The sequence below is a fragment of the Rhinolophus ferrumequinum genome, chromosome 18 (assembly GCF_004115265.2).
Source record: "Rhinolophus ferrumequinum isolate MPI-CBG mRhiFer1 chromosome 18, mRhiFer1_v1.p, whole genome shotgun sequence".
Taxonomy (NCBI): domain Eukaryota; kingdom Metazoa; phylum Chordata; class Mammalia; order Chiroptera; family Rhinolophidae; genus Rhinolophus; species Rhinolophus ferrumequinum.
The window spans coordinates 56,206,387-56,234,180 of NC_046301.1; the positions used below are offsets into that span (position 1 = coordinate 56,206,387).

General features: G+C 47.8%; 3 protein-coding genes across 3 annotated transcripts; all 3 read right to left on the minus strand.

The window, feature by feature from the left end:
- Nucleotides 1-36: 36 nt before the first annotated feature.
- Nucleotides 37-1,518, minus strand: LOC117038511 (mucin-16-like). Its single transcript, XM_033135470.1, has 2 exons — nucleotides 684-1,518; nucleotides 37-78 (listed from the first exon to the last, which is right to left on the minus strand). The coding sequence occupies exons 1-2, from the start codon at nucleotides 1,221-1,223 to the stop codon at nucleotides 37-39; spliced, it is 582 nt and encodes a 193-aa protein (XP_032991361.1). The 5' UTR covers nucleotides 1,224-1,518.
- A 6,582-nt stretch (nucleotides 1,519-8,100) lies between these two features.
- LOC117038512 (mucin-16-like) lies at nucleotides 8,101-18,348 on the minus strand. The gene is made up of 3 exons (XM_033135471.1): nucleotides 17,915-18,348; nucleotides 8,487-11,023; nucleotides 8,101-8,142 (listed from the first exon to the last, which is right to left on the minus strand). The coding sequence occupies exons 1-3, from the start codon at nucleotides 18,306-18,308 to the stop codon at nucleotides 8,101-8,103; spliced, it is 2,973 nt and encodes a 990-aa protein (XP_032991362.1). The 5' UTR covers nucleotides 18,309-18,348.
- A 116-nt stretch (nucleotides 18,349-18,464) lies between these two features.
- LOC117038513 (mucin-16-like) lies at nucleotides 18,465-26,138 on the minus strand. Its single transcript, XM_033135472.1, is given in 3 exon segments — nucleotides 18,465-18,478; nucleotides 18,978-19,082; nucleotides 19,085-26,138. Coding segments are annotated over 3 exon segments (7,173 nt in total).
- Between the last annotated feature and the right edge of the window lie 1,656 nt (nucleotides 26,139-27,794).

A 27,794-nucleotide genomic window follows, 5' to 3' on the forward strand; every position in this document is an offset into this window, starting at 1 on the left:
GATCCGTGAGACTGTTGACTCTCGTTCCTGGGGAAATCAGTCGGAGTTGGAAGACTTGTACTTGCCTCTGCTCCAGAGCTGGTGACCAGAGAGGTCACCCTGCCTGATACACTAGGGGATATACTTGTATTTGGAATGTCTGAACTGGCTTCTGCCCCAGGACCGGTGGCTGTTGAGGGTGTGCTGTCTGATTCACTCTGGGAAGCATTTAGCATTGTACTGGAAACAGGTGTGCTGGTGCCTTCATAATGGACCCATGAGGCTGTTGTATCAGTGGCACCAGTGGACACAGTTAACGTAGGAACACTGGAGCTGGCTTCTGTCCCTGGAAGGGTGATCTCTGAGGCTATTGACTCTCGTTCGCGTGGGGAATCAGTCGGAGTTGGAAAAGTTGTACTTGCCTCTGCTCCAGAGCTGGTGACCAGGGCAGTCACTGCCCCAGATACACCAGGGGATGCACTTGTATTTGGAATATCTGAACTGGCTTCTGTCCCAGGACTGGTGGCTGTTGAGGGTGTGCTGTCTGATTCAAGATGAGAAGCATTTGGCGTTGTTATGGAAACAGGTGTTCTGGTGCCTTCATAATGGACCCATGAGGCTGTTGTATCAGTGTCACCTGTAGACACAGTTAACATAGAAGCAATGGAGCTGGCTTCTCTCGATGGATGGGTGATCCGTGAGACTGTTGACTCTCGTTCCTGTGGGAAATCAGTCGGAGTTGGAAGACTTGTACTTGCCTCTGCTCCAGAGCTGGTGACCAGAGAGGTCACCGTGCCTGATACACTAGGGGATACACTTGTATTTGGAATGTCTGAACTGACTTCTGCCCCAGGACCGGTGGCTTTTGAGGGTGTGCTGTCTGATTCACTATGGAAAGCATTTGGAGTTGTTCTGGATACAAGTGTGCCGGTCCCTGAAGAATGGCCCCATGAGGCTGTTGTATCTGTGTCAGCAGGGGAGACAGTTAACATCGGAACAATGGAGCTACCTTCTGACCCAGTACGGGTGATCCATGATGCTGTGGTCTCTGATAACTGTGGGGAATCAGTCGGAGTTGGAAAAGTTGTACTTGCCTCTGCTCCAGAGCTGGTGACCAGGGCGGTCACCACACCTGGTACATCATGGGATACACTTGTATTTGGAATGTCTGAACTGGCTTCTGTCCCAGGACGAGTGGCTGTTGAGGGTGTGCTGTCTGATTTACTCTGGGAAGCATTTAGCATTGTACTGGAAACAGATGTGCTGGTGCCTTCATAATGGACCCATGAGGCTGTTGTATCAGTGGCACCAGTGGACACAGTTAACGTAGGAACAATGGAGCTGTCTTCTGTCCCTGGAAGGGTGATCTCTGTGGCTATTGACTCTCGTTCGTGTGGGGAATCAGTCGGAGTTGGAAAAGTTGTACTTGCCTCTGCTCCAGAGCTGGTGACCAAAGAGTTCACCGTGCCTGATAAACGAGGGGACACACTTGTATTTGGAATGTCTGAACTGGCTACTGTCCCAGGATTGGTGGCTGTTGAGGGTCGGCTGTCTCCTTCACTTATGGAAGCTTTTGGCGTTGTTCCAAAAACAGGTGTTGTCAGTTCCTGCAGATGGCCCCATGAGGCTGTTGAATCAGTGTCACCAGTAGACACAGTTAACATAGAAGCAATGGAGCTGGCTTCTCTCGATGGATGGGTGATCCGTGAGACTGTTGACTCTCGTTCCTGTGGGAAATCAGTCGGAGTTGGAAGACTTGTACTTGCCTCTGCTCCAGAGCTGGTGACCAGAGAGGTCACCGTGCCTGATACACTAGGGAATACACTTGTATTTGGAATGTCTGAACTGACTTCTGCCCCAGGACCGGTGGCTGTTGAGGGTGTGCTGTCTGATTCACTATGGAAAGCATTTGGAGTTGTTCTGGATACAAGTGTGCCGGTCCCTGAAGAATGGACCCATGAGGCTGTTGTATCAGTGGCACCAGTGGACACAGTTAACGTAGGAACACTGGAGCTGGCTTCTGTCCCTGGAAGGGTGATCTCTGTGGCTATTGACTCTCGTTCGCGTGGGGAATCAGTCGGAGTTGGAAAAGTTGTACTTGCCTCTGCTCCAGACCTGGTGACCAGGGCAGTCACCGCCCCAGATACACCAGGGGATACACTTGTATTTGGAATGTCTGAACTGGCTTCTGCCCCAGGACTGGTGGCTGTTGAGGGTCGGCTGTCTGACTCACTATGGAAAGCATTTGGAGTTGTTCTGGATACAAGTGTGCCGGTCCCTGCAGAATGGCCCCGTGAGGCTGTTGAATCTGTGTCAGCAGGGGAGACAGTTAACGTCGGAACAATGGAGCTGCCTTCTGACCCAGTATGGGTGATCCATGATGCTGTGGTCTCTGATAACTGTGGGGAATCAGTCGGAGTTGGAAAAGTTGTACTTGCCTCTGCTCCAGAGCTTGTGACCAGGGCGGTCACCACACCTGGTACATCATGGGATGCACTTGTATTTGGAATATCTGAACTGGCTTTTGTCTCAGGACTGGTGGCTGTTGAGGGTGTGCTGTCTGATTCAAGATGAGAAGCATTTGGCGTTGTTATGGAAACAGGTGTTCTGGTGCCTTCATAATGGACCCATGAGGCTGTTGTATCAGTGTCACCAGTGGACACAGTTAACATAGAAACAATGGAGCTGGCTTCTCTCGATGGATGGGTGATCCCTGAGACTGTTGACTCTTGTTCGTGTGGGAAATCAGTCGGAGTTGGAAGAGTTGTACTTGCCTCTGCTCCAGAGCTGGTGACCAGAGAGGTCACCCTGCCTGATACACTAGGGGATACACTTGTATTGGAATATCTGAACTGGCTTCTGCCCCAGGACCGGTGGCTGTTGAGGGTGTGCTGTCTGATTCACTATGGAAAGCATTTGGAGTTGTTCTGGATACAAGTGTGCCGGTCCCTGAAGAATGGACCAATGAGGCTGTTGTATCTGTGTCAGCAGGGGAGACAGTTAACGTCGGAACAATGGAGCTACCTTCTGACCCAGTATGGGTGATCCATGATGCTGTGGTCTCTGATAACTGTGGGGAATCAGTCGGAGTTGGAAAAGTTGTACTTGCCTCTGCTCCAGAGCTGGTGACCAGGGCAGTCACCACACCTGGTACATCATGGGATATACTTGTATTTGGAATGTCTGAACTGGCTTCTGTCCCAGGACGAGTGGCTGTTGAGGGTGTGCTGTCTGATTCACTCTGGGAAGCATTTAGCATTGTACTGGAAACAGATGTGCTGGTGCCTTCATAATGGACCCATGAGGCTGTTGTATCAGTGGCACCAGTGGACACAGTTAACGTAGGAACAATGGAGCTGTCTTCTGTCCCTGGAAGGGTGATCTCTGTGGTTATTGACTCTCGTTCGTGTGGGGAATCAGTCGGAGTTGGAAAAGTTGTACTTGCCTCTGCTCCAGAGCTGGTGACCAGAGAGTTCACCGTGCCTGATACACGAGGGGACACACTTGTATTTGGAATGTCTGAACTGGCTACTGTCCCAGGATTGGTGGCTGTTGAGGGTCGGCTGTCTCCTTCACTTGTGGAAGCTTTTGGCGTTGTTCCAAAAACAGGTGTGTCAGTTCCTGCAGAATGGCCCCATGAGGCTGTTGAATCAGTGTCACCAGTAGACACAGTTAACATAGAAGCAATGGAGCTGGCTTCTCTCGATGGATGGGTGATCCGTGAGACTGTTGACTCTCGTTCCTTTGGGAAATCAGTCAGAGTTGGAAGACTTGTACTTGCCTCTGCTCCAGAGCTGGTGACCAGAGAGGTCACCGTGCCTGATACACTAGGGGATACACTTGTATTTGGAATGTCTGAACTGACTTCTGCCCCAGGACCGGTGGCTGTTGAGGGTGTGCTGTCTGATTCACTATGGAAAGCATTTGGAGTTGTTCTGGATACAAGTGTGCCGGTCCCTGAAGAATGGACCCATGAGGCTGTTGTATTTGTGTCAGCAGGGGAGACAGTTAACGTCAGAACAATGGAGCTGCCTTCTGACCCAGTATGGGTGATCCATGATGCTGTGGTCTCTGATAACTGTGGGGAATCAGTCGGAGTTGGAAAAGTTTGTACTTGCCTCTGCTCCAGAGCTGGTGACCAGGGCGGTCACCACACCTGGTACATCATGGGATACACTTGTATTTGGAATGTCTGAACTGGCTTCTATCCCAGGATTGGTGGCTGTTGAGGGTGTGCTGTCTGATTCAAGATGAGAAGCATTTGGCGTTGTTATGGAAACAGGTGTTCTGGTGCCTTCATAATGGACCCATGAGGCTGTTGTATCAGTGTCACCAGTAGACACAGTTAACATAGAAACAATGGAGCTGGCTTCTCTCGATGGATGGGTGATCCCTGAGACTGTTGACTCTCGTTCGTGTGGAAATCAGTCGGAGTTGGAAGACTTGTACTTGCCTCTGCTCCAGAGCTGGTGACCAGAGAGGTCACCGTGCCTGATACACTAGGGGATACACTTGTATTTGGAATGTCTGAACTGGCTTCTGTCCCAGGACGCGTGGCTGTTGAGGGTGTGCTGTCTGATTCACTCTGGGAAGCATTTAGCATTGTACTGGAAACAGATGTGCTGGTGCCTTCATAATGGACCCATGAGGCTGTTGTATTAGTGGCACCAGTGGACACAGTTAACGTAGGAACAATGGAGCTGTCTTCTGTCCCTGGAAGGGTGATCTCTGTGGCTATTGACTCTCGTTCATGTGGGGAATCAGTCGACGTTGGAAAAGTTGTACTTGCCTCTGCTCCAGAGCTGGTGACCAGAGAGTTCACTGTGCCTGATACACGAGGGGACAAACTTGTATTTGGAATGTCTGAACTGGCTACTGTCCCAGGATTGGTGGCTGTTGAGGGTCGGCTGTCTCCTTCACTTATGGAAGCTTTTGGCGTTGTTCCAAAAACAGGTGTGTCAGTTCCTGCAGAATGGCCCCATGAGGCTGTTGAATCAGTGTCACCAGTAGACACAGTTAACATAGAAACAATGGAGCTGGCTTCTCTCGATGGATGGGTGATCCGTGAGACTGTTGACTCTCGTTCCTGTGGGAAATCAGTCGGAGTTGGAAGACTTGTACTTGCCTCTGCTCCAGAGCTGGTGACCAGAGAGGTCACCGTGCCTGATACACTAGGGGATACACTTGTATTTGGAATGTCTGAACTGACTTCTGCCCCAGGACCGGTGGCTGTTGAGGGTGTGCTGTCTGATTCACTATGGAAAGCATTTGGAGTTGTTCTGGATACAAGTGTGCCGGTCCCTGAAGAATGGCCCCATGAGGCTGTTGTATCAGTGGCACCAGTGGACACAGTTAACGTAGGAACACTGGAGCTGGCTTCTGTCCCTGGAAGGGTGATCTCTGTGGCTATTGACTCTCGTTCGCGTGGGGAATCAGTCGGAGTTGGAAAAAGTTGTACTGCCTCTGCTTCAGAGCTGGTGACCAGAGTACTCACCGCCCCAGATACACCAGGGGATACACTTGTATTTGGAATGTCTGAACTGGCTTCTGCCCCAGGACCGGTGGCTGTTGAGGGTCGGCTGTCTGATTCACTATGGAAAGCATTTGGAGTTGTTCTGGATACAAGTGTGCCCGTCCCTGCAGAATGGCCCCGTGAGGCTGTTGAATCTGTGTCAGCAGGGGAGACAGTTAACGTCGGAACAATGGAGCTGCCTTCTGACCCAGTATGGGTGATCCATGATGGTGTGGTCTCTGATAACTGTGGGGAATCAGTCGGAGTTGGAAAAGTTGTACTTGCCTCTGCTCCAGAGCTGGTGACCAGGGCGGTCACCACACCTGGTACATCATGGGATGCACTTGTATTTGGAATATCTGAACTGGCTTCTGTCTCAGGACTGGTGGCTGTTGAGGGTGTGCTGTCTGATTCAAGATGAGAAGCATTTGGCGTTGTTATGGAAACAGGTGTTCTGGTGCCTTCATATTGGACCCATGAGGCTGTTGTATCAGTGTCACCAGTGGACACAGTTAACATAGAAACAATGGAGCTGGCTTCTCTCGATGGATGGGTGATCCCTGAGACTGTTGACTCTTGTTCGTGTGGGAAATCAGTCGGAGTTGAAGAGTTGTTACTTGCCTCTGCTCCAGAGCTGGTGACCAGAGAGGTCACCCTGCCTGATACACTAGGGGATACACTTGTATTTGGAATGTCTGAACTGGCTTCTGCCCCAGGACGGTGGCTGTTGAGGGTGTGCTGTCTGATTCACTATGGAAGCATTTGGAGTTGTTCTGGATACAAGTGTGCCGGTCCCTGAAGAATGGACCAATGAGGCTGTTGTATCTGTGTCAGCAGGGGAGACAGTTAACGTCGGAACAATGGAGCTACCTTCTGACCCAGTATGGGTGATCCATGATTGCTGTGGTCTCTGATAACTGTGGGGAATCAGTCGGAGTTGGAAAAGTTGTGTACTTGCCTCTGCTCCAGAGCTGGTGACCCGGGCAGTCACCACACCTGGTACATCATGGGATATACTTGTATTTGGAATGTCTGAACTGGCTTCTTTCCCAGGACGAGTGGCTGTTGAGGGTGTGCTGTCGGATTCACTCTGGGAAGCATTTAGCATTGTACTGGAAACAGATGTGCTGGTGCCTTCATAATGGACCCATGAGGCTGTTGTATCAGTGGCACCAGTGGACACAGTTAACGTAGGAACAATGGAGCTGTCTTCTGTCCCTGGAAGGGTGATCTCTGTGGCTATTGACTCTCGTTCGTGTGGGGAATCAGTCGGAGTTGGAAAAGTTGTACTTGCCTCTGCTCCAGAGCTGGTGACCAGAGAGTTCACCGTGCCTGATACACGAGGGGACACACTTGTATTTGGAATGTCTGAACTGGCTACTGTCCCAGGATTGGTGGCTGTTGAGGGTCGGCTGTCTCCTTCACTTATGGAAGCTTTTGGCGTTGTTCCAAAAACAGGTGTGTCAGTTCCTGCAGAATGGCCCCATGAGGCTGTTGAATCAGTGTCACCAGTAGACACAGTTAACATAGAAGCAATGGAGCTGGCTTCTCTCGATGGATGGGTGATCCGTGAGACTGTTGACTCTCGTTCCTTTGGGAAATCAGTCAGAGTTGGAAGACTTGTACTTGCCTCTGCTCCAGAGCTGGTGACCAGAGAGGTCACCGTGCCTGATACACTAGGGGATACACTTGTATTTGGAATGTCTGAACTGACTTCTGCCCCAGGACCGGTGGCTGTTGAGGGTGTGCTGTCTGATTCACTATGGAAAGCATTTGGAGTTGTTCTGGATACAAGTGTGCCGGTCCCTGCAGAATGGCCCCATGAGGCTGTTGAATCTGTGTCAGCAGGGGAGACAGTTAACGTCGGAACAATGGAGCTGCCTTCTGACCCAGTATGGGTGATCCATGATGCTGTGGTCTCTGATAACTGTGGGGAATCAGTCGGAGTTGGAAAAGTTGTACTTGCCTCTGCTCCAGAGCTGGTGACCAGGGCGGTCACCACACCTGGTACATCATGGGATGCACTTGTATTTGGAATATCTGAACTGGCTTCTGTCCCAGGACTGGTGGCTGTTGAGGGTGTGCTGTCTGATTCAAGATGAGAAGCATTTGGCGTTGTTATGGAAACAGGTGTTCTGGTGCTTTCATAATGGACCCATGAGGCTGTTGTGTCAGTGTCACCAGTGGACACAGTTAACATAGAAACAATGGAGCTGGCTTCTCTCGATGGATGGGTGATCCCTGAGACTGTTGACTCTCGTTCATGTGGGAAATCAGTCGGAGTTGGAAGACTTGTACTTGCCTCTGCTCCAGAGCTGGTGACCAGAGAGGTCACCGTGCCTGATACACTAGGGGATACACTTGTATTTGGAATGTCTGAACTGACTTCTGCCCCAGGACCGGTGGCTGTTGAGGGTGTGCTGTCTGATTCACTATGGAAAGCATTTGGAGTTGTTCTGGATACAAGTGTGCCGGTCCCTGAAGAATGGACCCATGAGGCTGTTGTATCAGTGTCACCAGTGAACACAGTTAACGTAGGAACATTGGAGCTGCCTTCTGACACAGTATGGGTAATCCATGATGCTGTGGTCTCTGGTAACTGTGGGGAATCAGTCGGAGTTGGAAAAGATGTACTTGCCTCTGCTCCAGAGCTGGTGACCAGGGCGGTCACCACCAGTGATACACCAGGGGATACACTTGTATTTGGAATGTCTGAACTGGCTTCTCTCCCAGGACGAGTGGCTGTTGAGGGTGTGCTGTCTGATTCAAGATGAGAAGCATTTAGCATTGTACTGGAAACAGGTGTTCTGGTGCCTTCATAATGGACCCATGAGGCTGTTGTATCAGTGGCATCAGTGGACACAGTTAACGTAGGAACAATGGAGCTGGCTTCTGTCCCTGGAAGGGTGATCCCTGAGGCTATTGACTCTCGTTCGTGTGGGGAATCAGTCGGAGTTGGAAAAGTTGTACTTCCCTCTGCTTCATAACTGGTTACCAGGGCAGTCACCACCCCTGATACACCAGGGGATACACTTGTATTTGGAATATCTGAACTGGCTCCTGCCCCAGGACTGGTGGCTGTTGAGGGTGTGCTGTCTGATTCACTATGGAAAGCATTTGGAGTTGTTCTGGATACAAGTGTGCCGGTCCCTGAAGAATGGACCCATGAGGCTGTTGTATCTGTGTCAGCAGGGGAGACAGTTAACGTCTGAACAATGGAGCTGTCTTCTGACACAGGATGTGTTATCCCTGAGGCTGTTGACTCTGGTGAGTGTAGAGAATCAGTCAGAGTTGGAAAAGTTGTACTTGCCTCTGGTCCAAAGCTGGTGACCACGGCAGTCACCACACCTGATACACCAGGGGATACACTTGTACTTGGAATGTATGAGCTGGCTTCTGTCCCAGGACGAGTGACTGTTGAGGGTGTGCTGTCTGATTCAGTCTGGGAAGTATTTAACATTGTACTGGAAACAGGTGTGCTGGTGCCTTCATAATGGACCCATGAGGCTGTTGTATCAGTGTCACCAGCGGACACAGTTAACATAGAAGCAATGGAGCTGGCTTCTCTCGATGGATGGGTGATCCCTGAGGATGTTGACTCTCGTTCGTGTGGGAAATCAGTCAGAGTTGGAAGAGTTGTACTTGCCTCTGCTCCAGAGCTGGTGACCAGGGAGGTCACCATGCCTGGTATACCAGGGGTTACACTTGTATTTGGGATGTCTGACCTGCTCTCTGCCCCAGGACGGGCAGAGGGTGCGCTGTCTGATTCACTATGGGTAGCATTTGGCGTTGTTATTGAAACAGGTGTGCTGGTGCCTTCATAATGGACCCATGAGGCTGTTGTATCTGTGTCACCAGGGGAGACAGTTAATGTTGGAACCTTGGAGCTTGCTTCTGACTCAGGTTGGGTGATCCATGAGGCTGTGGTCTCTGGTGCGTGTGGAGAATCTGTCGGAATTGGAAAAGTTGTACCTGCATCTGCTACAGTGCTTTTGACCAGGGAGGTCACCTCCTCAGGAGAAAGACTTGTATTTGGATTGTCTGAACTGGCTTCTGGCCCAGGACTGGTGGCTGTTGAGCGTGTGCTGTCTGATTTACTATGGGAAGCACTTGGAGTTGCTCTGGAAACAGGTGTGCCAGTCCCGGTAGAATGGACCCATGAGGCTGTTGTATCTGTGTCACCAGGGGAGAGAGTTAAAGTTGGGACAATGGAAATGGGTTCTGTCCTTGGATGGGTGATCCTTGAGGCTCTGGTCTCTGGTTTGTGTGAGGAATCAGTCAGAGTTGAAAAAGTTGTATTTGCCTCTGCTCCAGATCTAGTGTCCAGGGAGGTCACCGTAGGCAGTGTCCCAAGTGAGACAGTCATTGTTGGGATGGCAGAACTGGCTCCAGCCCCAGGACTGGTGAGTGTTGAAGTTGTGATGTCTAATTCACTATGGGAAAAATTCAGAGTTTTTCTGGAAACAGGGGTCTCTGTGGAATGGACCCAAGAGGCTGTTGTATCTGTCTGACGAGGAGAAACAGTCATTGTTGGAACAATGGGATTGGCTTCCACCTCATGATGGGTGACCCATGAGGCTGTTGTCTCAGGTTCATGTGGGGAATCAGTCAGAGCTGGAAAAATTGTACTAGTCTCTGCCCTAGAACTGGTGAGCTTTGAGATTTCCACCCCTGATACACCAGGGGAAAGAGTCAGAGTTGAAATGGCTGAACTGGTCTGTGCCCCAGGATGAATAACAAATGAGACTGTTGTATCTAGCTTATCAGGGGATTCAGTCAGAGTCTGAACAACTGGGCTGCTCTCTGCCCCAAAACCAGTGTCCAGTGATGTCACCAGCCCTGACTCACTAAGGGAGACAGCTGAAGTTGCAATGGATAAACTGCTCTGTTCCCCAGGATGGGTGATCCATGTGGCTGTGGTCTCTGGTTCCTTTGTAGAACCAGTCAGAGTTGGAAGAACCATACTTGTCTCTGCCTCAGGGCTAGTGACCAGTGAGGTCACCATCTCTGGTACACCAGGGGAGATAGTTGGAGTTGGAACAGCTAAACTGACTTCCTCCCCAGAACTGGTAGCCATTGGAGATGTGCTGTCTGGTTCACTGTGGGAAACATTCAGGGTTTCCCTGGAAACAGCTGGGCCGGTCCCCACAAGATGGGTGACACATGAGTCTGAGGTTTCCTCTGGCTTAGCAAGGGAAACAGTCAGAGTTGCAACAGCTGAACTGGTCTCTGCCCCAGAACTAAGAACCAGTGCAGGTGTGGTCTCTGATCCTGTATTGAACATAGATGTGGTGGTCCTGGAAATTGCCATGCTGGTCTCTGTTCCAGGTTGGGTGTCCAAGGAAGCTGTCATCTCCAGAACATAAGGGGAGACGTTTGGGGTTGTGATGGTCACTCCTGTTGTGCTTGTGCTGGCCGTGTTACCTGGTGTCCTGAGGAGAGTCAGCTTTCCCACAGTGGGAATGGAGACTCTGGCGGTCATAATTGCTGTGCTGGTGGTCTCTGCCCTCTCTGTGCCTCTTGTTGGTAGTCCTGTGAATTGGGGATAGACACACAATTTGGACACAATGATTACCACCTACTGGACTGGCAAGAGCTTGTTTTTTCCTCTATATGAGGAAAGGGAGATAAAAGTCTCTGCCTGGGACATGCCTGCAGTGCTTCTGGAGTGGGAAAAGGAACTGTGACTGGCATTCCCTTCCCATTCCTGTCTCATCTTGGGCTGTAACTCCTCCATGGATTCTTGACCACTCCCTGTTCCCTAATGTTTTCTGTACTCTCCAGTCTGTGAGTTTGTTCAAGCTGTTTTCTCAGCTTGCCCTATCTCATCAGATTTCTTCCTTTCTGTCCTACTTCAAACCCCAGCTCAAATCTATCTTTACAAATCCATGTCAGAATTCATCTCTCCCTTTGAATTATCTCCTTACCATCTTGTCTGAACCTGCACTGCACAGTGGCTCAGTGTCCTTGGTAGTAGCTATTAATGTCTGCCTGCTTGGCATATAGTAGGTGCTCAACAAATATTTGCTGAGTCACTGAATTCATGAATGAGTGAATACGTGGATATATGCGATGTCAAACAATTAAGTTTGCAAACTCATCCTAGAAAAAGACACATACCTCATTGCTGAATATCACTACGGTCACTTTCAAAGTACTCCCCTTAGGAAGCTATGCACCAACGCCAGTGCCTAGCCCACCTTTCAAAGCAATTTTGGAACCCTTTTTCTGGAATGGCCATCAGAACTGTCGTATTACCCTTGATGTCCTGAATGTCATCAAAATGTCTTCCTTTCTATATTTCCTTTGTCTTCGGGTAAAGAAAGAAGTCATTGGGGGCAAGATCCAGTGAGTAGGGAGCATGTTCCAATACAGTTATTTGTTTACTGACTAAAAATTCCCTCACAGACAGTGCTACGTGAGTTGGTACATTGTCGTGATGCAAGAGCCATGAATTGTTGAAGAAAATTTCAGGTCATTCTCATCTAACTTTTTCACACAGACTTTTCAGCACTTCCAAATAGTAAACTTGGTTAACTGTTTGTCCAGTTGGTACAAATTCATAATGAATAATCCCTCTGATATCAAAAAAAGTTAACAATGTTGTTGCAACAAGTTCACTTAATTGTCATATCTTGTGTGTGTACGTGTGTATATATATATACATGTACATATACACATATGTGTGTGTATATATCCCCTTACTTGAGAGAGATCATGTATCGTACTTACACGCTTGGGCTCTGGAATGAGATAGTCCTGCACTAAAATCTAAGATTCTGGCTCTGCCACTAGGTAGATGTGTTTCCAAATCTTGCTAGACCTCTATTTTCTCATCTATAAAGTAAGGATAAGTACAGTGGCCATCTCAGAGTGTTGATAAAAATGCACCAAGCACAGTGCTTCCCAGTTCACAATAAGACATTAGTACTACTACCATTACTGTTAGTAATAACTACTGTTATTACTACCACTGCTACTATATACTACTATTATTTAGTACTACTACTGCTGCTACTTTCTACCATTACTACTATTATTAGAACTTTTGCTACTATTACTACTACTACCTAGTATTATGGCTATTACTACTACTGTTACTACTACCATTGCTGCTGTTATTACTACTGTTACTACTATTGTTACTACCACCCCTAGTACTGTCTACTATTACCGCTGTTACTACTATTGTTGTTACCACCACTGCTACTACCTACCACTACCGCTGTTACCATTATCGTTGCTACAACCACTGCTACTACCCACCATTACCACTCTTACCACTATTGTTACTACCACCACTATTACCTACCATTACCACTGTTACTACTATTGTTACTACTACCACTGCTACTACCTACTATTACTGCTGTTACCACTACCTACTTTTGTACTTCTACAACAAAATAAATGTTTACTGAATTGAATTTACCAGGGAGCACATTAGCTGGCCAAGGTGCCTGGCATTCACCTGTGAGGAAGATTAAAGTGGCGTTAGCTGAGACAGCAGCTACTGACCACGGCTTCAAAAAATGGTTCCCAGGAGTGAGGAGGAACTACTTGGAGGCCTCTCTATAGACACCAGAAAGCCTACTGGAGCTTGGTGCAGGGAGAGAGACAAACTGAAGGGGATTTTGACGCTCGTGGTGGAGCCATGTCCCTGTGTTGCTGTGAATAACCTGAAAAACATATTTTTGAGAGTCGACCTTATAAAGTGCTTCATATGTATTTGATGATGATGATGATGATAAATTGCAAAGCACCTGGAATGCTTTCTCTCTTTGATCATCACTAGAACATTGACTGTACCCTCTATTATTGTCGTTTTACAGAAGAGGAAAACAGAAACCCGGAGATCATAATTACTGACTGATAGTGTGGAAATTTGAACATAGTTTTGTCTATATCCTGAACCTATGCTCGAAACCACAATATATTACTTCCCTAATTGAAGTTCAAGATCTCGTGGGGTCCAGGATAGAAAGACAAGGACGTGAGGGGAAAATCCATCTTGGGGAATCTTAACAACTCTCTAGTTGAGTAGGTCTCAGCCTGGGGCAGTTTTGCTCCCAAGGGACACTGGCAATGTTCGGAAACATCTTTGTCACAATTGTGTGTATGCGGAGGGTGCTACAGGCATCTAGTGAGTAGAGGCCATGGATACTGCTAAACATCCTAGGATGCAATAAATAATTATCTGCCCAAATGGCAGTAGTGCTGAGGTGGAGAAACCCTGCTCTATATTGAATGGAGCCAATGAGTACTATTGGCTATTCCTCATAAACTTTGCTATCCAATATTAGTTTTCCCCTAAAGCCTGGTGACCTGCACCCTGGTGACCTTGATGTAGCGGCCCTGTCAGTGCCACCACTCATATCCCATAAGCACTTACTGCTGCAGTGCAGTGACCCCAGTGCGATCGTAAGGCAGTCCCCGTGGGTCCACACCTAGGGGCTCTGACTCAGGCCGTGGGGGGCGCAGGCCAGAAGTGCTGAGCCCTGTCACCCCCAAAAGCAAGCAGCCCACAGTCAATGATGAAAGTCAGTCAGATGATAAACACCCCAGCCACTTCACTCGTCGGATGGGACAATGCTGACTTGTTCTATGCTTCCCTCAGAGGTCCCCAGGGGTAATGACACTCTGACCCCCATACCTACGACCTGCTCACAAATGCAAGTTGCAGTGACCTCCTTTCCTTGTCTTCTCCAGGGCTTCCTAGGGCCATCCTCCACCTCAAATAAACTACTTGCCACACATCCTTCTTTTGGGGACCGAACCAAAGATACTTGGGTCACAGGATAAGAACTAATAACCTGACTGGGGGTGACTCTGTTGTCCAAAGCCTGGATCATGCAGAAAGCCTCTATCATGTATTGGTAAAGCAGTCTGGTCTCTAAAAAACTTGGAAGAAATTTAATATGCATGGGGGAGCCTTTAACTTTTATCCACCCCAGTGAGAAGGACCCCTTGCTATATACAAGGTCAGATCAAAAACATATGGTGAATGCTTAAATAAAAAAAATATATTACAGTAAAAGACACATTGCCATTAATCTCTCTCAAAATACTGCCCCTCGCTTGAACACACGTATCCCTCATTCTTGCCACTTTCTGAAGCAGTTCTGGAAGTCCTCTTTCTTCTTTACTTCATCCTCCATCATGACAACACTCCGTGTTACACATCGCTTCTGGTATGGCAATTTCTGTCAAATATAAACATTACACTGTGTCCTCCTCCACCTTATTCACCAGATCTAGCACTGTGTGACTTCTGGCTCTTCCCTAAAGTCAAAATGACCATAAAAGGAAAACATTTGAATCGATTCAGGACACAGAGGCAGCCACGACAACGTAACTAAAGACACTCATGAAAGTGGACTTCCAGAACTGCTTCAGAAAGTGGCAAGAACGAAGGGATGAGTGTGTTCAAAGCAAAGGGGAGTATTTTGAGTGGGGTTAATGGCAATGTGTCTTTTACTATAAATATTTTGTTATTTAAACATTCACTGTATTTTTCGATCACACCTCATAAATCTGCCCCTCTTAAACTCTCAGGCAGAACAATAATACTAGGAAATGTTACTAGGTGCCTTTCATAGGAAAAGGTTATGTAGTCAATAATTGTATAAACCCTGGCATGAATAAAGCTAAACAAGTTTCTTTACAGTAGGATTTCTCAGAGCCTATAATATTCTTATGCATGTTATGACTCTTAGGAAGAAGGAACATATTTGCCAAAATTTGTGGCCACAACTTCTTTGTCCTTTTGTTAAAGGGCATCCAAGCGTTATCAAGCCTTAGAGTCTTTTTGAATATTGCTTTTTCCCATGCCTCTGGTCTTACCTCCTACCATGCCGTCCTTACACATATTTCACACTGTAACAAAGGCGAATTTTTTGTACCTCCCAGTTATTCCCAGGTTTTACTCCTCTCTGTGCCTTTGGATGTGGCTTTTTCTTCTATTCAGAATGTCTTCATCAACTCCCTTTGTCTTCCTGGTAAACTCCTATTTCTCCTTTCAAACCAATTCAAATATCGCCTCCGCCATGAAGCCTTTCTCTAAAGTTGCATCATAATTACTTTGTTCCTTTGCTGTCCTTTGTCCCCTACTGACTGAGAGCAACACCGGTGCAATGCCAAAGTATTTTCACCTGCGCACCCTCAGTTTATAGCATAGCCTCGAACACAGAGTAAGCTATTACTAAGCATGTTCGGAATTAAGTTAAACTGAGTTGACTCTGTGAAGTTGACATATCCAACCGTGAACTGGACTCACTCGGTATGTTACGAGGGAAGGAAAAGTGGGAACATCCAACTTGGCACCAACAGACAAAGATCCAGTGAAGACAGAGAAGCCCATGGCAATCCCACCTAATTCTTTCTCCAAAAAACCCCAAAGATCTCATCTCTCTGGAACAGGAAATAAGGCCACAAGTCAGACTACTGGGAGGTAAACAAAGCTGAAGTTATCTCTAGAACTAGCAGATGACGTGGATGCCAGAGGGATACAAACTGGTCCTTTGGCACCTCCATGTGCTGATACATTTGGCATCTTTGTCGTGTGCTCCCTGATGCCATCAGTCCTTGCAGATGAGGGAGGGAAAGAAGCATGGGGTAACTTATCTCATCCAGAAAGACAGCACTATCTAAATGGATCTACTAATGAAGTAGACTACACAACTCAATTTTTCTCAAGTCCATTAGTATGAACTTGAGCCATGGCTAAACAGCCACACCCATCCATAGATCCATCCATTCACGCATAGATCCATCCTTCTTTTCTTCCATCCTTCCATCTTTCCTTTTATCATTTCCTACCATGCATCCTTCCTTTTATATTTCCTCTTACCTTTCATTTTTCCATTTCTCTTTCCTTCAGTTTTTACTTCCATTCAATCCTCCCCTCCATCCACCTTTCTTTCTTTTTATTCTCCCTTCTATCCATCCACCCTTCCTTCTTTTCTTCCTTCTATACATCCATCCTTTCTTCTCTCATTTATTCTTATCTCCAGTCTTCCTTTCATCCTGCCATCCATCCAACCACAGTCCTACTTTCTTACCATCCCACTCCTAACTTGTGAACACCCGTGACTTAACAACTAAGCCATGTTTAAGACATGGGTCGATAGCCACCACTGTGCGTAACTTTATTGTGAATTGTCTAAACCAGGGGTGTCCAAACTGCGGCCCGCGGGCCAACTGCGGCCCGCAATCCATTTTTACTTGGCCCGCAGCAAATTCCAAAAATATATTTAGTTTACTTAAAAAAACCAGATGAGGCAATACATACTTCACCTCGAGTGAGTGGCCCAGCTGTCTGTGTATTTTACCGTCTATGGCCCTTGGTGAAAACCGTTGAAAAAAGTTTGGGCACCCCTGGTCTAAACTAACTTGAGAGATAAGTCATCTTTTTGTAGACATTATCTAGTGAAGGAGTTGCAGGACTTCTTTGGACTTGTGTCCAGAACAAAAGTTGGGGCCAAATTCAACTTTTGAGAGAAATGGACTTCCCAAGAGGTTCCCTCCCTCAACGACTGATGTCTTGAAGGTGGTTTTTGTCCTCCTGGGCCCTGGGTTCTCACCAACCACCTCCATAGGTACTTTGTTCCCTCGTTTTTCATTTGCTCACCTTTTCCTTTCGCCTTCCTCCTTGCTTTTGATGCTGTCATCAATGCTCAACTCAAAGGGGAACCCCTCCCTTGCATCTATGTATTATTCTAGCTGTTGTTTTAGTCCTCTACAGCTCACTGATGCTCCCCTTTCTTAGAATTCCTGAGGACCCTCTGTTGTCAGAGAATCCTCACCCCATTTCAACTCAGCTGTTCTGTAGCATTTGACAGAACTGGCCATTCCTCCTTCCTAAAGTTCTCCCTTCCTACGGCTTCTGTGGTACCAGGATCTCTTGCGATTTCTTCTACCTCTCTGACCACACCTCTCTGACCACTCTAACCAGCCTAATGGTTAAAAACATAGATTCCTAGTGCCACATAGTCTGAGTTATTATCACTTACCAGCTTTGTGATCTTGAGCAACTTACTTAACCTCTCTGTGCGTCAGTTTACTTATCTGTAAAATGGGCTTATAATAGTGCATTCTTTATATTTGGTTCCAATGAGGATTAAATTATTTTATAGAACAGTTTTTGACACAGAATAAGTGTTCTATAAACAACTGCTGTTATTATTATCCTCGCTATAAGCATGAACAGTAATGTTAGAACATCTATGCAACCACTTGCTTATTTATCTTTGTTTCCCCCAAAGCATAGTTCACTGCCTGGAACTGAGGAAAGATTAACAAATGTTGGCAAAAGAATTGCTAGTATGGTAATAAATTCCTAATTAACTCCTTTTTACCTCTTAGGAAAGAAGCCATTTCCTATGAGCCCCCAATAATGAGAGTGTAACAGCTGTGTGTCCTTACTTGTCAACCCTGTTGAAAGTGGAGAAACTTGAGAAGCACTTGTCACTGTTTGCAAGTCAACATGCTCTGTTCTTCTGGTATCCATGATGAGAGGTAACGATGTCCTGACTGGCTGGGTCCAAGTCTCCAGAGCACTGACCATGAGCAAAGGTCCTTCAGTAGCACTGGTCTCTTTCCCAAGGGTGGTGTCTGCTGTATGTGTGGCGGCAGGGGAGGCAGTAACCCCATGGGGGGCTGGGCTGGTTGAAGAGTCCATGGTAGAGAAGGTTGAAGAGGGGAATGGTGTGGAAGCTGATGAAGGTGGGCTGCTTGCAATGGTGGACTGAGTAAACATCTCCAGGGACGGACTCTGTTCTAGAAAATGGACTGAATGAGAAGGCGGCTGAGCTGCCATCCAGAACTCCAGATGTGGCAAAGGAAGCCATGGAATCTGACAGAGACAGTGTCAATGTGTCTCCTGGAATGGTCTCAGCTGAAGACAGAATATCTGTGCCTAAATGATGGGCACTTTCTGACACGGGCACAGAAATCTTGGATTCTTGGAAGGAGGTTACGTCAGCAGGCCTTGTAACAGACAGAGGGGCATAAAAATGGGTGACAGTTTCCACTGGAATTTCAGTGGACTGCAAAGATGGAGGCTGGTCTGGGACTGATATTTTCACAGAATAGGTGGCACCAGCCCTGGGACTCTTCAAAAGATGAGTAGACTGGGGAGATGGAGGCATGCGTGTGGGTGTAGCTGAGCTGAAGTCCCGGGCTGTGTTTGTCTCCATCAGGCCAGGAGTCAGATGCCAAAGTGGCTCTGTGTCAAATGCCGTGGAAGGAGTCTCCTCCATGGAGGAGGCAGTCCCCATTGGAGATGTGACTCTGGGTGACTCCGAGTGCACTGGGACAGAGGAATGAAGTTCATGTCCAGAGCTGGTGGTCCCCACAGTGGCCATAGCTGTTTTTTTTGAAAGGTGAGCTGCCTCTGTATCTATGGAGCCTTCAGAAATGGCCAGTGTTTCAATTGAGGTGCTGCTCGAACTGGGAGGTGAAATGGCTCCAAGTTCAAAGCTTATACCTGACATGTCTGTGGTCTTCCCCAGGCCAGAGGTGAGAAATGAGGTCACCGACGTAAGAGAGTTAAAACTATTCTCTGATAATCTGGAGGAAACAGGGGAAGGGAGGTCATGGCAGGTAAAGATACCAGGGAAGATGGCAAGCTGCTTTCCTCCTGAGAGGACGTGCTTGTTCCTGACACATCCTCTGGAACTCTGCTCATGAGAGCTGTCTTCTCTGAGTGTGCTGAACCCTGACTCACAGCCAAGTTGGTATCTGCCAAGGAGGCTGTGGTTGATGTGTCCAAGGGAGGTGTGCCCTGTGAGGTAGCCTCAAGGGGACTTCTTTGGGTGGTGATAGTCATTTCTGAAGGTTCTGCCATGATAGGGGAGGCGGAGAGCCTGAAAATTCCTGTGGGGATGTGTGGTGTCATTGTGGACTGAGCAGGGCCGGAGATGGATGTCCTGCTAGAGGAGATGACTTCTTCCCTGGAGACCTCAGTAGGACCACCAGTGGGCATTTTGGAAAGGACAGTGATTGTCTCTGTGGCCAAGCTCATGTGCTGGGAGGTGCTGGTCGCCCTCAGTCCAGGGATCAGAGAGGACGCTGACTCTGTGTCAATCCTTGTGGTTTCAGAAGAGCCAGAGGTTGATATGGAAGCAGCAGTGTCCGTTATAGCGGAAGAGGTAACAATTGGAGATGTGGCTTTGGATGACCCTGAGTCAGCTGGGACAGAGGAATGTGACTCGTGTCCAGAATTGGTGGTCCCCACATTGTTTACAGCTGTGATTTTAGAAATGTAAATTGTCTCTGTGGAGGCATCAGAAGTAGCCAGTATCTCAACTGTGGTACTGACCGAACTTGAAGATGAACTTGTCACAGGTTTTAAGCTTATACCCGACATGTCTGTGGTGTTCACCAGGCCAGGGGAGACAAGTGAGGTCACTGGAGTAGGTGAGGAGGGGCTTCTCCCTGCTAATGTGGGAGAAATTGGAGAAGGTGAGGTTGTGGCAGAGATGGGGCCCATGGAAGGAGACCTGTTTTCTTCCACAGGAGAACTCATCCGTGACACATCCTTGGAACTGTTGCTGTTAGTGGTCATCTTTGCATGTCCTAAACCCTGAGTCACAGACAATGGAGTCCCTTCTAAAGAGGCTGTGGTTGATTTGGCCAAGGAAAGTGCACCCAGTGATGTAGCCCCAGAAGGATCAATCTGGGTACTGAAGGGCACCTTTGTAGATAATGTCAAGAGAGGAGAAGTAGAGAGTCTATTCCTGGATTCTGAGGAAATGTCCGAGGACCTTGTTGACGTAGCAGAGGCTGGCATGAATGATTCATCAAAGGAGGTAACCTCTGTCCTTGAAGCCTGAGTATCAGCACCTGTGGACATACTGGAGAGGACAATGCTTGTCTCTGTACTTGACATGTTCTCCTGAGAGGTGCTGGTCTCCTTCATTCCAGGGGTCAGGGAGGATATTGGCTCTCTCTCAATCTCTGTGATCTCAGAGGAGGCTGACATTGATGTGGATACAATTGTGTCTCCTGTGGTGTAGGCAGTGACCATTGGAGATCTGGTTTCAGATAGCTCTAAGACAGAGGAATATTTATATCCAGAACTTGTTGTCCCCACATTAGGCACTGCTGTGTGAGTGGCAGGATGAATTATCTCTGTAGGCTTAGTATCTTTAGAAATGGCCAATATCTCATCTGAGGTGTTGCTCAAATTTGGAGGTAAACGAGTTCTAGGTTCTGGGCTTGTGCCCAAAGTGTCTGCAGTCTTTGCCAAGCTAAGGGTGTGAAGTGAGGTCCCAGGAGTAGGAGAGGAGAGTAATGTGGAGAGAACAGGAGAAGGTGAGGTCATGGCAGGTAGAGGCATCAGGGAAGATGAGGAGCTGGTTTCTTCCACAACAGGAGGGCTCATCCATGACACATTCTCAGGACCTCTGTTCATGAAAGTGGTCATCTCTGAGTGGGGAAATCCCTGGGTCACAGCTAAGGGTGTCCATGACCAGGATGGTGTGGTTGATGTATCCAAGGGAAGAGCATCCAGTAACGTAGCCCCGAGGTGACCTGTTTGTCTGGCGATGGTCATTTCTGCTGATCCTGTCATGATGGGGGAAGTAAGAAGCCTGGTGATGGTTTCTGTGGAGATGACTGGCAACACTGTGGAATGGGCAGGACCTGGACTGAGTATTCCGCTAGAGGAGATGACTTCTGTCCCGGATACCTCAGCGGTAGCACCAGTGTTCACATCAGGAAGGACAGTATTTGACTCTGTATATGCGCTGGTCTCCTTGGAGGGGCTGGTCTCCTTCACTCCAGGGGTTGAGGAGGAACTTGTCTCAATCTCAGTCTTTGTCTCAAAGAAACCAGGCATTGAGGTGGAAACAGTGGTTTCCCCCATGAGGGAAGTGGTAATTATTGGAGATATGGCTTTGAATTGTTCTGAGTCCGTTGGGACAAAGGAACGTGATTCGTGTCTAGAACTGGTGGTCTCCACATTGGATACTCCTGTTTTTGTGGCATCATGGATTTTCTCTTTATCTGTGATGGCTTCTAAACTTGCATTGCTCAAACTTGGAGGTGAACTGGCACCAGTTTCCAAGCTTGTGGCCAACGTGCCTGTGGTCTTCACCAGTCCAGAGGTGGGAACTGAAGACACAGATAAAGAAGATGAGGGACTGTGCCTTTGTAATGTGGAAGAAACAAGGGAAGTTGAGGTCCTAGCAGGAATAGGTGCCAGGGAAGGAGAGCTGGTTTCTTCCCCAGAGAGGGGGCTTGTCCATGACATATTCTTGGGATCAGTTTTTATGAGAGTGGTTGCTTCTGAGTGTGTAAAACTCTGAGTCACAGCTGATGGAGTCTCTGTCCAGGTGGTGATGATGGAAGTGTCCAAGTTAAGTGTATCAAGTGATATAGCCCCAGAAGGACTCGTTTGTGTAGTGAAGGTCACATGTTTAGATATTGTCAATGGAGGAGAGGTAGAGAGTCCACTGCTGGTTTCTGAAGAAATATGTGGCGACCTTGTTGATGTCGCAGAGGCTGACGTTAATGTTTCATCAAAAGAGGGAACTTCTGTCCTTGAAACCTCAGGAGAAGCACCTGTGGACACACTGGAGAAGACAGTGTTTGTCTCTATACTTGATCTGTTCTCCTGATAGGTGCTGGTCTCCCTCAATTCAGGAATGAGGGAGGGCACTGACTCTGTCTTAATCCTTGTGGTTTCAGAGGAGTCAGGCATCGATGTGGAAACAATGGTGTCCCTTATTGTGGAAGAGGTAACCATTGGAGATGTGGCTTTGTATGGCTCTGAGTTGGCTGGGACAGTGGAACGTGATTCATGTTCTGAACTAGTGGTCCCCAATTTGGGTACTGCTATGCTTGTTGAAGACTGCATTGTTTCTGTATTGGTGGTGGCTTGTGAAGTAGCCAGTGTCTTATCTGAGATGTTGCTTACACTTTCAGGTGTACTGGTCACAAACTCTAAGTTTGTGCTCAACGTTCCCGTGGTCTTCACCAGGCCAGAGGTGAGAACTGAGGTCTCAGAAACAGGAGAGAAGGTTCTGTGCTCTTGCCACACGAAGGCAACAGGAGAAGTTGAGGCTGTGGGAAGGGTAGGTTCTAGGGAAGATGGAGAGCTGGATTCTTCCCCAGGGGGAGGGTTTGTCCATGACACATCCTCAGGACCTTTGCTTCTCTCTGACTGTGGAAATCCCTGAGTCACAGCTGAGGGGGTCCCTGCCCAGGAGGCCATGGTTAATGTACTCAAGATAAGTGCACTTTGTGTGGTGGCTGCAGGAGGATTGGCTTGGGTGGTTATGATCATTTCTGCAGGTTCTGTCATGAATAGGGAGGTGGAGGGTTTTGTGCTGCTTTCTGTAAGTATATCTGGAAAAGTTTTGAAGTGAGCAGGGCTTGGGCTGGACTTCCTGCTAGAGGAGGTGACTTGTAGTCTGGTGACATCAGTGGTAGCCTCACCTGTGGACACATTGGAAATGACAGTGCTTGTCTCTGCAGCAGAGCTGGGCTCCTGGTAGGTGCTCATCTCCCTAAGCCCAGGATTCAGAGAGGACACTGGCTCTCTCTCAATCTTTGTGGCCTCAGAGGAGCCAGATCTCAGTGTGGAAGAAGTGATGGCCCACTTGGTAGAGGAGGTAATCATTGGAGGTACAGCTTGGGATGGCTGTGTGTGGGCTGAGACGGGAGAATGCAATTCATACCCAGAACTGGTGGTACCTACATCTGTCACTGCGGTGTGTGTGGAAGGATGAACTGCTTCTGGACCTGTGGAAGCTTTGTAGGTGGCCAGTATCTCACCTGAGGTACTGCTCCAATTTGGGGGTAAACTGGTATCAGGTTCCAAGCTTGTCCTCAACGTGTCTGTGGTCTTCCCCAAGCCAAAGGTCATGGGTAGAGTAGATGAGGGACTATGCCCTGGTGAAGTCAACAAAACATGAGAAGGTGAGTTTGTGGCAGAGGAAGGTGCCAGGGAAGAGGGAGAAATGGTTTCTTCCACAGAGGGAGGGTTTGCCCATGGCACATCTTCAGGACGTTTGCTCATGAGAGTGGTTTTTTCTGACTGTGGAAATAGTGGAGTCAAGGTAGGTGTACCCAGTGATGTAGTCCCAGAAGGACCTGTTTTCATGATGATGTTCCTTTCAGATTCTGTCATGGCAGAGCGGGTAGAAGTCCTGGTGATATCTGATGATCTTGTGGGCTGAGGTAGGTCTTGGCTGAATGTTCTGTCAGAGTTGGTGGCTTTTGTCTTAGATTCCTTAGTAACAGCAGTAGAACTTGGGGAAGGGACAATGTTTGTCTCTGTGGTTGAGCTGGTATCCACGTAAGCACTGGAATCCCTCAGTTCAGGGGTCAGGGAGTGACCAAGCTCCATTCCAGCCCTTGTGGATTCTAGCCAGGTGGTTGTTGATGTGGAAACAATAGTTTTCACCATGGTTGAGGCAGTATCCATCAGATGTATGGCCCTGGATGACTCTGAGTGGACTGGGACAGTGAGATGAGGGTCATATTCAGAACGTATGACCCACACTGGTGTGTTTGTGGAAGGGTGAACTACCTCTTTGTCTGTGGTGGGTTCAGAAGTGGCTCTTCTCTCAGATGTGCTCTTTGTCCAATTTGGAAGTGAAGTTGCCCTAGATTCCAAGCTTATGCCCGATAGATCTGTGGACCTTAATAAGCCTGGGGAGTCCATAACCTCCTTGGTGGCCTCTCCTGAGACAGAAGAGACACTTGTCATCTCAGCATTCATATACGTGCTTGAAGTTGAATCCTCTTTCCCCATCCAGGAATCAGATGTAGCTCTTGCCTCTGTTGTATGAGTCTTTAGCCCTTGCCCCTGGGAAGTTGGGTCTGGAGTTCTTACTGTGTAGGAAATCACATCCAGAGTTGTTGCTTTTGGTTTGGACACATATCCTGGATCTACAGAAGTTGTGGCAAGAAGCTGGGTAGAGCTCTTCTCTGCTTCTTTGCTGGCAAGATCTGGCCTCCCTAATAAAATTGTTCTAGAGCTACTTACCATTGCAGCTGGTATGAACCCACTTGTAATGTCTCCTACAGAGAGTGGCAGCTGTGAGGTCATTGGGCTGATCACATTCTCCAAAGGGAGTTCTGGATGAGTTGTGCCCCACTGTGGAGCTAAGGTAGAGATTGTAGCTGATGACACAGACCTCCTGGTGGCCCAGTCAAGAGTGGACAGAGAATCAGGCAGAGGAGTGGGTAGGACGATACTTGGGTCAGTCTTTGTATTTGAATGGTCAGTAGAAGCCATTGAAACAGGCATTTCTGTTTCTCTTCTACTGGGAGTCCCACTTGTGCTTAAAATGTCAGGAATTGAGGTGCTTATCCTTTTGATAGCAGAAGAAGTTGAGATGGTTATGGATGCAGTTGTGTCTGATGGACTCAGTGTTCTCCTTGTGCTGGCCTCTGACTTTTCAGCTGAAGCATAGGAAGAAGGAACAGCTAGGCTGGCTCCAATGACTGTCACAAGGTCATGGGGAGAAGACACAGAGCCTGAGTCCATGCTTGATGCTGAGGATGAAGTGGTACCCATCGCAAAAGTTGTGTCAGGAGAACCTGTGACTTCTAAGATGGAAGCCATGTCCGTGATAGTCCAAGGGCCTGCTGTTGGGGCAGATGCAGTTGTGGATGACCAGGTGGGAGTGTCCTGTAGGGCAGATGTGCTGGTCTCTGTGGCCCGGGCGCTTTCCATGCCGCTCACACTCCCCTCTGGGTCACGCATGGCAGTCAGGAATGAGTTGGTTCCCATGGTGGTCATGGTTGTGGTGACACCTGAAGTGAGGGCTGTGGTAACATCCATGATGCTTACTCCTGCAGGAGGTGAGGTCTGTGACAGTCGCTCAGGAGCAGAGGCAACTACACCTGTGATGGCCACCAGACTTTCAGTCTCCACTGAAGGGAATGCGACAGATGGTGAAGAGCTCGTTTTTTCTCCTGAGGCATTGGTGAGGCTGGTAGTGGCTTGGCTTTCAGGGATCAGAGATCCTAATGTAGTTTGTCCTATGGATGTTATATTCAATGTGTCTGTGCCCTCAGGGGACGCTCTAAGTGTCAGGTCTCTCCCAGCTATCTGCTCTGACAATAGGTTTGCAGATGAATAAGACTCACCCACAGACAGACTTGCTTGTTCAGCTGTCACTGTCTTTTTACTCAGGGCAGTGGAAGGAATGACTGTGGTGCTGACCCATGTCTTGGTTATAAATTCAGATTTATCTGCCACTGAGCTTGTGGTTCCCTTCTGGGTTGCCAGAGAGCCTGAGATGGCCATAGCATCTTCAGGGTAAGTGGAAGATGTGCTCAGAGAGACATGTGTTTCCACTGTGGTCCCTCCAGTAGAGCCAGCGGAGGAATTCATTCCAGTTGTCTCTGTAATAAGAGCAGGGCTGCTTTGTTGACCAATCCCTGTGGTACCTTTAAGAGTTGACTCTAGGGAGACAGAGGACACGGGGCCCAGTGATTTGCTAGTCCCCTCTGAAGTCCCAGAATGGGGCTTGATCCCAGCCTCGGATGGGGATGGAGAGAGTAACGCCATTTCTGTAGCTGCTGTCCCTTCTATTGTTGACTTTTCTGGTGCCATGACTCCCATGGGCAGGTGAGGGAGGCTGATGGCTGTGGACTGAAGGGTGACCGATTCCACCTTGGTCTCCATGGGGACAGTCTCTGTTGAAGTCTCCCAAGAATTTCCCTCAGTGTACCTAGTGGCTGGGCTGGTGCTGGGCTCCTTGGAGCTTATGACTTTGGGAGCTGGAGCCATTTCTGGGCGTCTTGTGGGCATCCCTGTGATTAGAAAATGCGTTGGTAGGACACATGCAAATGGTAAAGAAAGGGAGTCCTTCTGGTTGACAGTATCATTCATCTCCTCCTGGTATTTCCACTCAAGTGGTTTCCTTATTCCCCAGAAAATAAAATGTTAGTCCTTCCAAACCACTCTTCAAGCCTCTGGACACCAGGAAACATATGATCATCCCCAGGGATCTAGTTGGGTAAGAGTGTTGACCCATCTTGTTTGCTCAGGAGAAATTGTCCCCTGGAGCTCAGTCTCCCTCACGCCCTATATACAAGGGCTCTTTGTACAAGGTAAGAGGTGATGAACCTGGCTTTGCTGCCTTTGCTGAACCAATTTCAGCTTACAACTTCCAGCCTCCTCCAGATCTTAGTTCACTGCAAAGCCACTTAAGGATTTATATTTGAGAAGGAAGAGGGCAGGGGGATGAAATCATTCTTTTTCTTTACCTTCATCATCTTTCAAATTAATCTTCCTCTCAGAATCCTTTTCCTGTCCTTGTGGAAAAGAACATCTAATAGCCACAGGGGTGAGGAAAGCTCAACCCTCCAAAGACACTCCTCCTGGGGACCACTTCTTAACATTCTTGTAACCAACCTGGCATAGCCAAGGATCACGACCTTGGCTGTATAGTCTACTGTAGCGAAAGGAACCTATGTCAGCACGAGTCTGTCTGTGCCCTGTCTGTGAACCCAAGATTTCAGTAATAGTCTCTGATTTAGAAAGATCCTATACTCTGGGGTAAAAGAAGGTATAGAAAGAACTGACTCTGGCATTTTCTCCTGATGAATTGATTAGATACTAATCATATACATGACTAAGTTGAAGTAATAAAAGTGTTCAGTGAATCAAATCTCTAGGAAAAATAGTCCACATTCTCAGAGAAGTGTGGCAAGAGTCAAAGGAAACTATTTCAAGCTAGTTATTTTACTTCCTTAAACAACCCAACTTTTGACCCTAGAGATGAGGAGAAATGACCCAAATGAGATCGCCTTGAAGGAAACAGAGATGATGCTCATACTTACCAAGGCTGATCAGAGTCACAAGATATGTGGGGTCACTGGTTTACCGAGTGGCACCTCCATTTTCTCCCGGACTCGGCTGCCTTGACTCATCAGTCCCTGAAGGAGAAAGGGATGGAGGTGTTTCCTTTCCATTCCCTGAGAATATGGGTCTGTGAGGAACATTCTTACTGCACACTGGCATAGCAATGTCCTCACTTGTCTCTGAGAAGCCATTTAAAGAATATCTGGCATTTAAAGATTTAAAGATTTAATTAGAGAACAATTAAATTTAAACAAAAAACTCACAATGGGCATAAGGGATGAAAAGCTATTTGTTGATTGTGGGGACTGCCAATTTTGTTGATCTCAATTATGTGAATTTTCAAGGCACTCTCTCCTTAGGCCCAGTAAGGTCTTTTTCACTATTATACCTTTACTTATTAAACTATTTATATGTAAAATGAATTTAATATCACAACACTGGTTGCAGTTATAGAGGCATCTGACTTCTGGTTAA